The sequence below is a fragment of the Otolemur garnettii genome, unplaced genomic scaffold, assembly GCF_000181295.1.
Source record: "Otolemur garnettii isolate 467f Iridium unplaced genomic scaffold, OtoGar3 scaffold00028, whole genome shotgun sequence".
Classification (NCBI taxonomy): Eukaryota; Metazoa; Chordata; class Mammalia; order Primates; family Galagidae; genus Otolemur; species Otolemur garnettii.
Window position 1 is genome coordinate 12,692,974 of NW_003852423.1, and position 10,372 is coordinate 12,703,345.

Below are 10,372 nucleotides of genomic sequence, written 5' to 3' on the forward strand. Positions count from 1 at the left end.
AATGAACAAGTCTGGGGTCTCTGCTGGTGGTAAGGCACCCTTTCCTGGGTGTTGAAAGAGTAGGTCAAGGAAGACATCTCGAAGGTCCCTGACATTTGTGGAGTACCAACTATGTGCCAGGGATCACCTGTCATCTTCACAACAGTCTACAAGGTACACACTGATAACTCCTTAGAGACAAGGAAGCAGAAGGTGATATGCTTCACCCACGAGTAAGGAAGATCAGTTTCACATTCCAGGCCCTGTGCCCAAGGCCAAAGCGAAGACCAGCTCCAAAGCTCATCTTCTACCCATCAAACCCCACTGTCCTCCCACCCAGCCTGTCTTTGTGTCTTAGCAGGGCTGCTCAAACATTGATGTGCCCAAGAATCACCTGGGGACCTGGCTAATGCAGATTCTGGTTTTAAGGTTCTATATTTCTGAAGAGCTCCCAGATACTACTGAGGCCACCACACTTTGAGCAGTACGGTCCCTTAGATCTCCCACCCAGAATCAAAGATAGCCAGCATTAATTTTTAGGTTTTCAAGTTCATGGGAGAACATTTCAATAGAATATAAACTGTAATCTATCTTTCATTAGAATTCTTGTCATTTTCTTATGTTAAATATAAATTTCCCCCCTTTCTGAAATTAATAGAGCTTGTACACAATGCTATTTCAATTTAGTGAGGAATGGGCTGCTTATATAATAAATAGTGATGGCATAATTGCCTATCCAGTTGGAAGAAAATAAACTTATACTTTTTTCACCTTTATTGAAATAGAATTTCATATTGAAATCCAGTTAATGTAAACTCCAGGTGGGTTAAGATGATTGGTGATGTTGAGTGTATTATTTTAGTCCCAGGATTTCTTATGGCACAATTTGCCTCTGGACACACTTGCATCTGAAAAGATTTGGAGGGTGGTAATCTCACAGTGGGCCCATCTCTCCTGCTTTGCTCTCTCAGTGCTGGGCCAGAATCATTTCTGCTTCTTACTAGAGGCTCAGGAGGTCCCCAGAGGTGGTGTGTGCCTGTAGTTCCTGCCACTCAGGGAGGCTGAGGCAGGAGGATCAAGGTTACAGTGAGCTATGAGTATGTCACTGCACTGCAGCCTGGGTGCCAGAGCAAGACCCTGTCTCAAATGAAAAAATAAATCAATAAAATAAAAAATAAAAAGTCTCGGGGATGTCAATTTTCGGTGTCTGTCCAAATAAGGTTTACTTATTTGCTCCCCTAGTGGTTGGCAAAAAAACCTTGCAGTTTTTCCATTGTAGATAATGTCCTCTAGACCCTTGCACGTTCACTTTTTCTATATTTTGGATTCCCGCTTTGTGGGATTACTGGGTCAATGTTTGAAAACTTATAGTATAAATCATTTAGTATAAAAATTTTAGGAAAATATTTTCCAAATTATTTTTCCAAAAGGAAAATAATATTGTTGCCTTCCTATGGTTTTTAAGGACAAATGTTTATTTTTCTCTAATAAAATGTGATATATAATAATAAGATGCAATATATAATAATAAAACAAAATAAATGCATTGTTTTTTTCTCTTTGGGTTTTCTTTCTGTTTTTTTGAGACAGAGCCTCAAGCTGTCACCCTGGGTAGAGTGCTGTGGCGTCACAGCTCACGGCAACCTCCAACTCCTGGGCTTAAGTGAAATTCCTCCAAACCCAAAGCCAGGACAGCTAAGGCTGCAGCTGCCCTGCCCCTGCTTCCTCTAGGGACTGACTCATGTCCTTCAGGGGCAGTTGATGGCACCCACCCCTGAGTTGAGCAACTCTCAACTCTGCCAGCCACACGCTGCCATGTGACCTCAGGCAGATGTTGATTTCCCCATCTGTGTACCCACTTCACTGGCTGAGAGGACCAAAATCAATCCTCCTGAGTCACAGGTGGCCTGGGTACACAGTGAGGTCCCCACCTTGTCCCCCTGTAGTCAGATGGGCACAGTGGCTCTCCCCAGGCCAGGAAGTGGCCTCAGCTCCGCATACCCCCCACCTTTGCTGGAGAACTCAGTTTAGGCCCCAGGAGGCACAGCACAACTGCTGACTCTGTATCACCATGCAAGCTGCTGTGAAAAGATCAAAAATTATCCACCAGTCTCCATGAACGAAAGCCAGAGAGCCCAGTCATAAAGCATGAACTGTCAGAGCTGGCCTGGGTCCTGGCTTTTTGGCTCCTGACTCGCTACCTGACCCCCAGTAAAGCTCCCTCCAGGCTTCAGTGCTCTTCCCTTTAAAATGGGAGAGGATTATAAAACCCTCCACAGACAGAGAAAAGTTCAGTTTCCCTTTTTGGCACTAGGAAATGGACAAGGCCCCAAACCAGATGGAAATGAATGTGTTACACTGGAGGTTCATGCCCCCTTCCCTGGTAGGGGAAGGAACGACTTGTTCTGGCTTTAAGTAAACAAACAAAAGCAAACAACTCTGACTCAGTGGGGTCCATCAGATGGAGGCCCCTACAGAGGCGAAAACATGCAACGGTCAGTTATTCAGGGCCTGGCTTCCAAGGGGTGGGCCCCTGGGCATCCCTCAGGGACGCCTGAGACATGGTGCTGGCCTACAAAAGGTACGCACAGCAGAAAACTGCAGACCTCAGTTTACACAATTTGACAAGTGTTTAATAAAAGGATGGTATTAACTGACCAAGGTGTGGGCAGGGTTGAAGGAAGCCAAGAGGTACCTCTATTAGTCAGGGTTCTCCAGAGACACAAAATCAATAGGAAGTATATGTAGAAAGAACAAGATTTATTTATTTAAGGCAAGTCAGTGTGGCAGAAGGGGCCTGGGTGGGAGGAGCGATCAAAGGAGGCCAAATTCCAAGGGTGGAGCCAGGAGCTTTCAAAGCCCTCATAAGACTGGATAGGCAGGAGAAGGCACACTCAGGGCCACCATGGAGGACAGCTTCACTGGGGGTGATGAGTACCAGAATCACTTCCTGCCCCAGGATTACTTGGCCACCTACTACAACTTCAATGCTGGCCCCTCTCCTGAGTTTGATATGCTCAAGTTCAACCTGGAGTGTCTCCACAAGACCTTTGGTCCCGGTGAGCAGAGATGGCTCTTTTCTGGAGCTTGTCTCTGGGTACCTTGCATGGGAACAGGGGGAAGGTGACCCAGGAATAACCTGGTTTCAGTCAGGGATGCAGTGGGGTGTGTCCCTCTCTTTGGGTACTCTTATGCTGGAGGTGAGGTCTATCTCCTGGTCTCTCCAGAGCTGTGTGCCAGCCCAGGGCTCAGGACACACAGGGGAGGGCACAGCCCTGTGCAGTTCTCACACTACTCTCTTTCAGCCCCAAGGTCTTTGGGATGGGGCAGGGAAGGCTCTCCTGGTCATCAAGTCCAGCTTGCTCTTGTCTGACAGGCCCCTGGGGAAGGCCAAGGGCAAATAGTGAGATTGTGGCAGTTTGGAATCTCCCCACACCTGGAGTATGTAGCCCACTTGGGGCTGCGACCAGGGCCTGGAACAGCCCTGCATGGGGATTAGGAGTGCTGGTGGGTCTCGGTCCCTGAGGGCCTCAACTGAGCCATCTGTACAGTGGATTGTGGCTTCTGCTGCCTCCTGGTGATCACCACCTTGTCCCATGGTGACCCTGCGATTTGGTCATGTCTCCATGGCTTCAGTAACTGTGTCCTTACTTTGGGTACTTGACAAGGGAACAGCGAGGGTGAGCGTCAGTGGCCTAATGGTTAAGAGAAGGGTAAGAGGCTGCTGAGCCTGGTGGAGCAGGGAGGTGGGGCAGGCTGAAATTGGAAAATAGTCTGGCTGCGGGTGGCTGAATGGGGGCTCCATGCACCATGTTGGAAGTCATACTTCATTCTAGCCTCCCAATGACCCTGGACTCACTGCTGGACTGTCTTCCCAGGATGATTCCTTCTCAGCCCCCTGCCTCCCTCCCTGACTCTCAACAGAGAATTCATCCACGCAGGGCTGGAATCCAGGGTGCCTCCCAGCTCACAGTCATCTGGAACTTAAAGGGCCACTGCCAGCAGCACGCTTTCTCTGAGTGCTCCAGCCAGAATCCTCTCCAAAGCAGGGCCTGGAGCTCTGGTCCTCTATCCTGGGGGAACGGTGCTTATGCCCGCCACTAAAAGATACTGGCTTAGTTATTTAGCCTTTCTCAGACTCAGTTTTCTAACCTGTAAAATGAAAATAATTACACTAGTCACTACACAGGATGGTTCTGAGGTATAAATGGAAATTAATGCATATAAAATATTTAGAAAGGGGCTTGGCCTATGGGAGCCACCCATCCATGACAACCGTCATGCTTGCTGCTGCTTCCCCTTTGAGATGACCAGGGTGTGTGTCCTCCTTGCCTCTCTGTTTTGGGTCTCGTTTCTTTTAGCTGCTCTTCACCAGTCTCAGCAATCTCTTGCTCTCCCACAGGCGGCCTCCAAGGGGACACACTGATTGATATCGGCTCAGGTCCTACCATCTACCAAGTCCTTGCTGCTTGTGAGTCCTTCAGAGACATCACTCTGTCTGACTACACTGACCGCAACCGCCAGGAGTTGGAGAAGTGGCTGAGGAAGGAACCAGGGGCCTATGACTGGAGCCCGGCAGTGAAATTCGCCTGTGAGCTAGAAGGGAACAGGTAGGTGTGCAGGGGTGAGGGATGGGGCTTGCTGGGGTCTGAACATCAACACCCCTTCTCAGAGGGCTGTCTGGCCTCTCGCTTGTCTCTGACATTTTCTGACAGTAGGCCCCTCAGCATTGGACTAGATGCCTTGGGATGGGGATAGAGTAGATGCTCCCAAGTTTTAGAACTGCAGCAGTTTTAGGAGGAAGTTTCTGATCATAAGACTAAGATAAAGACAAGTATGACCACTGAAGACCAGATGGTAAGATCCTTCCTTCCATCTATATACCAACCTGTCACTAGGTATCCATCCATCCATCCATTCATCCATCTATCCATCCTTCCTTCCCTCTTGCCCCCATTATCTGTACCTGGTGTGACTAGATGATATGTGAACCTATCACCCAACCTGAGTACTCACAGGCAATAAAGACTTGCCTGTGCGTCTCCCTATCCCCTGCTCCCTGCCTTCCTTACCCGAGGTCATCACTAATATTTATTTCATATTTATCATTCCCTTGCTTTTTAGAAGTAATTTTTATTACCTATTTATGTATGTCTCAATCATCTGTTTTTTAGTTTTAGTCACCTTTGAACTTTAAATAGTAATTCACTCTGTGTTATTGTCCAGGATTTACTTTTCATTATTCAACATTGTCTTTTTAAGATAGCTATATTCATATATTATCTGTAGCAAATTCAATCCATCCATCCAATAATGTCCATGCTTGAGGATCTTTGTCCCTTCTGGGGTTTCCGGGAAGGGGGCTCATATGGAACCAGAGAGAGGTTGTTCTGGTCCTCTCTTCCTGACCACTTTCCTGCTGGAGAAGCTGAGGCTCAGATTGAGGACGTGCCTGCTGTCAGGTCACACAGGGACTCAGATACAGCAATACTTTGGAGACCCAGAGATCACCTCTATCTGCAGGCCATAGTGACTGAGAGTTCCCTTTGGGACCTTGATGTACCTCCCCTGAGCCCTGCCCTCTCTCTGCAGCAGCCGGTGGCAGGAGAAGGAGGAGAAGCTACGGGCTGTGGTGAAGCGGGTGCTCAAGTGCAATGTTCTCCTGGGCAACCCGCTGGCCCCGGCTGTGCTGCCCCCCGCCGACTGCGTGGTGACCCTGCTGGCCATGGAGTGTGCCTGCTGCAGCCTCAGTGTCTACCGCACCGCATTGTGTAACCTTGCCTCACTGCTCAAGCCGGGTGGCCACCTGGTGACCACGGTCACGCTTGGGATCTCGTCCTATATGGTGGGGAAGCGGGAGTTCTCCTCTCTGGTCCTGGAGAAGGAGGAGGTGGAACAGGCTGTCCTGGATGCCGGCTTTGACATCCAGCAGCTCCTGCACAGCTCCCGGAGGTACTCGGCCTTCAACGCTCCCAGTAGCGGGGTCTGCTTCATTGTGGCCTCCAAGAGACCTGGGCCCTGAGCAAGGAGGGCCACCCAGAGGTCTGGCCAGGCCCTGAGGCCTCGGCCATCTGTATACTGCAGAAGGGTTAAGCATGGATAGCGTCTAACAGCATTAGCTTTCAACATTAGCATGCCATCTTCTAAAATTCTGAGAGCCTAAAATTTTTGTTTTAGAATTCTAAGTTTCCCACATATCTTGTCCTAGGAATCTAGGAGTGGAGCATTCTATTTTCCAATATACTAAGCCTTATGGCTACCCTTATATGCTATCTGACTCCTGTGCAACTGCAGAGCACCAGGGCCACGGTTTCAGAGTCTCCCCAGGATGTTAAAGATAAGGAAGCCTTTAGACCAGTAGCAACGAAAATAATTTTGGGGTTGGGGGTCACCACAACATAAGGAACTATATTAAAGGGTCGTGGCATTAGGAAGGTTGAGCACCACTGCTTTAGACAGTGGTGTATTGGGAGATGCTTCACAACCAGTTCTATGAAAGGAGAAGCACTCATTTGTGGTAGTTGCCAATTTCTGTGGCATAAATACTTCTAGAAATCAGGGTTAATTTCATGCTACCAGTGGCTTAATAACCATCTCACAAAACTCCTAAAAATTTTACAGTTGACTCTCATGAACTGATACGAGTCAGTTTGACTATACTATTGCCTCTAGACTAAGGTTGACAGATAAAGCAAATAAAAATACAGGATGTCCAGCAAATTAAATTTTAGATAAACAAAATAAATTCTTTTAGGATAAGTATATCCTCAAAATTGCATGGAACATGGTGTATTTATGCCAAGTAATTATTTGTTGTTTATCTGAAATTCCAGTTTCACTAAGTGTCCAGTATTTCATTTGGCAACCCTACTCCAGACCAAATTATCTAGCCCATGTAAGAAGAGGAGGAGCCTAGGAGTAATTAGGAAAAGGTTCTCCTACAGACGGACAAATAGCAGAAAGATGTCTTCTGGGCTGATCAATTGAGAAAAGTTATTCTGTTGCCCTCTGGAAGCTTGATGAGAAGAAGATGCCCTTTCTGGGCAGAACAATTAGAGAAAAGTGTCCCTTCCTTAAGGCTGACTCGGTCCCACTCCTGAGTACCTATCAGTCTGCCTTTCCCCTCAACCTGTGCCTTTGGGTGGGGGTACACTCAATAGAGCTGGGCCTGGCAGCCCTGGTAAGAGTCAGAAGATCTGGATTCTAGCCTCAGCACTGCCATTAATTTACTGGGTTTCTCTTCTCTGAGCCTCATATTCCCATCTGTGAAGCAGGAGAAATGAGACCTAATCAAACAGTCTACAGGGAATTTCTAGGAACAGGGAATTATTGACGTGAGAGTGCTTTGGAAAAAGAAAGCTTTTGCACAAATTGACCTATGGATGTTATTTTCCCAAATAATTGGGGCCGAAGTGGCCCTTCAAAATTAGCTCGGGCCATTCTGGCTTTTTGTAGTACAGGAAAATAAGGTCCCAAGAGGGTAAATGACTTTCCCAGAGACACACAGCACTTTGGCAACAGAGCTGGAGAACACAGGTGGGTTCTGGTCCAACAGTGTGCTTGTCCATCAGTGTGACCTCCACTTTCTTAGGGATCCCCAGGGCATGGAAGGGCAGGGAGCCCCTCTTCCCCTTGGCTCTCTCCTCACCTGGGCATGTTTCCACACCAGTATCCCTGTGGTCTTTCCTTTCCTTCCCAGCTCACGTACTACTCTGGGGAGCAGATAGAGACCTCGGCTCCTCTCCAAACACGTCTCTCTCAGTAGAGCCTCTGGCCTTGTCTGCAGAGGACATTGTGGACAAGTAGTTTTAGATATGCTCATGGCAGAATGACCAACAGGTAGAGCGAGTGGGGACCCAGCAGATGTGGGGACCTGGAGAATGCATGTCCAGGAACAGGGGAGGAGTAGGGGCCAAAATAAGTCTTGGAGGCAACTTTGAAGACAGACAGATGAAATTTCTGCTGAGGCGGCCTAAAGAGGGGGCTGGCTTCTGCAAGGCGGCAGACACGCCGTGCCCAGGAGAGGAGCATGTGGAGGAAAGGAAGCTGCGAATATGTCCCTGCTCACAATGTCAGGGTCTCTCTTCGAGTTCAGTCTGGCCTAGTAGCAGGCAAGAGACACAGAATCCACACCAGGGGCCTTGCTCAGTGTGAGGAAGGGTCAGCTGCCTGCCTTGGGGTCAGGGGGATGAGGGTGTGAGAGTAACCTGCAGGGGCTTTTCCAACTTTTCAGCTTGTTAAACCGGGCCAGGTTGGACTAAGTGACTGTGCCATGTGCCTGCCATCTGTCCATGTGCAGATAGTGTGTAATGTCCACGTGCTTTAATAAAACATTTTGTTCTGCTCTAACCCATGTGCAGAACCTATAATGTGCTGTTGGGACTACGTGAGGGAGGCTTTAGAGCAAAAAGCCCATTGTGGCTGGAAAAAGGAACCTTCTATTTCACCACAGGGGAGGTGGACTTGTGGGTCATGACTCCTTTTGTGTAGTAATTCACGAAACTGCTGCCTATCTCAAGTGATGGGATAGGTTTCCTGCTGTATCAGGGCTGCAAACAACGTAAAAATCACCCAGTTTTCCCCCTTTAGCTTCTTCTATGATAGTGGGAGGTATTGATTCAGTAACTCAGTGGTAACAGAGTTAGCATCTCTGCCATTAGCTTATTGTTTTCTCGTGGTCTCAAGATGGCTGCTGTAGCTCCAAGCCTCATGCCCAGGTTCAAGTCAGGGAGATGGGGGAAAAGGGACTTCATCAGTGATCCGTGATCTTGTGGGGACAGCAAAAGCCACTCCAGAAGCCTTCTAGCCAATTTCAGTTGTGTCATTCCCCTAAGCCCCAGCTGCAAAGCAGGCTGGGAAAGGAAACATGTCACTTTTCCAGTCTCCCTAGCAGCCCGGGCTGGGGATAAGTAGGTTAGCCAGCAGCCAGCCTCTGGGGCCTTCTTTATTGGGTTAAGCACACCTGGCCCCAGGCTTTGATCCTTCTATCCAAACCTGTTTGGAACAGTTTTGCCTCCTCCCTTCCATTCTCTGTGGCAGCTACAGGAGAGCCATGGACTTGGTAGGAAGAAGGAACCAAGAGACTACTGGGTCAAGATCACAGCCTTTCTGGGAGATGTCTTCCTCTCCACTCTGAGGCAGCACCTTTGTTTCCCAACAGAACACATGCTCCAACTGTGCTATGGCCTGAATGGCCCCATTAGGGTTCAACTGGACATGAGGGGGGCCACCTACACCCACCCTAATTTCTCAGGCCCGTTTCACATGTGCCCTGGAGGGATCTTCTGGGACGTGAATGAGAACATGTTTTTAAAAGTCAGTGACACAATCTCCCCCACCCCTGACTCCAGTACACTCCGACCCTTTGTGATAGCTGCCTCTATGGCACTGGCACGGGAGGACTGGGAGAGGGTGCATTGAACACAGTGTTTGCACATGCCTCCTCCATGGCCCTGGAGGGGAAGGGGCTGCCCAGCTCCCATGGGCCGGCCTAGTGCTGTACACTCACGCCGTCTCACGCTGTATCTGCTCACCAGGCTCATCCTGCATGAATTATATTCTGTGCCAAATCTGTCAGGGGCAGTTCTGATTTGGGCTCTTCCTTACCTTGTCCCTGCCATCCCCCACAGTCACCCACCCCTTCTATCTCTATCTGCATGAATTCTGCAGATTCAGCCCTCCCCCTGCCCTTTTGGGGTGCTGACCTTCTTCAAGTGCCCACCGTGGAGGAGGGGGACAGATAACACACACATACACACAGAACATGTGCTAATAGCCAGCATTCTCACAGCACCTTATTCAACCCCAGAAAGAAAGCAGCCAGGGCTGGCTGCTGGCTAACCCATGCCCTCGCCAGCCCACTTCTCCCCAGCCCATGTCTGCCATAGGGACTAGAAAAGGGACATGTTTCCCTCAGCCTACCTTGCAGCTGGGGGCTGGGGGAATGATGCAACTAAAATCAGCTAGAAGTGCCAGCCACCTTTGAAAATATCTAGTTTTAAAATTGTGGTAAAATACACATACAATTTACCATCTGCACCATATTAAGCATACAGTTCAGTGGCATTAAGTATATTCACATTGTTCTGCACGCAGCACCACTTGGGGTGTTCACTTGTTCTGCACCCAACATCCATCCATAGAACTGCTCCCATCTTGCAGTGCTGAGATTCTTGTTCTCCCCCCTGCCATCCCCAACAACCACCATTCTACTTTTTGTCTTTATGAATTTGACTCTCAGTAGCTCATATAAATGGAATCACACAGAATTTGTCCTTTTGTGACAGGCTTATTTCACATAGCTTAATGTCCCCAAGATTGTCCATGTTGTACCATATGTCAGAATTTCCTTCCTTTTTGGGGTAAAGTAATATTTAAATACACGCCACATTTT

General features: G+C 48.5%; 1 protein-coding gene across 1 annotated transcript; it reads left to right on the plus strand.

Annotated features, from left to right (window-relative positions):
* The first annotated feature begins 2,836 nt into the window (after positions 1-2,836).
* On the plus strand, positions 2,837-8,328 carry INMT (indolethylamine N-methyltransferase). Its single transcript, XM_003788553.3, has 3 exons — positions 2,837-3,038; positions 4,382-4,589; positions 5,572-8,328. Exons 1-3 carry the CDS (start codon positions 2,885-2,887, stop codon positions 5,999-6,001), a joined length of 792 nt encoding a protein of 263 aa, XP_003788601.1. The 5' UTR covers positions 2,837-2,884; the 3' UTR covers positions 6,002-8,328.
* The last annotated feature ends 2,044 nt before the right edge of the window (positions 8,329-10,372 follow it).

Coding starts and splice junctions, on each gene's coding strand:
- INMT (XM_003788553.3), top strand. CDS start 2,885: ATGGAGGACAGCTTCACTGGGGGTGATGAGTACCAGAATCACTTCCTG. Junction 3,039..4,381: donor CCACAAGACCTTTGGTCCCG/GTGAGCAGAGAT, acceptor GCTCTCCCACAG/GCGGCCTCCAAGGGGACACA. Junction 4,590..5,571: donor TGTGAGCTAGAAGGGAACAG/GTAGGTGTGCAG, acceptor CTCTCTCTGCAG/CAGCCGGTGGCAGGAGAAGG.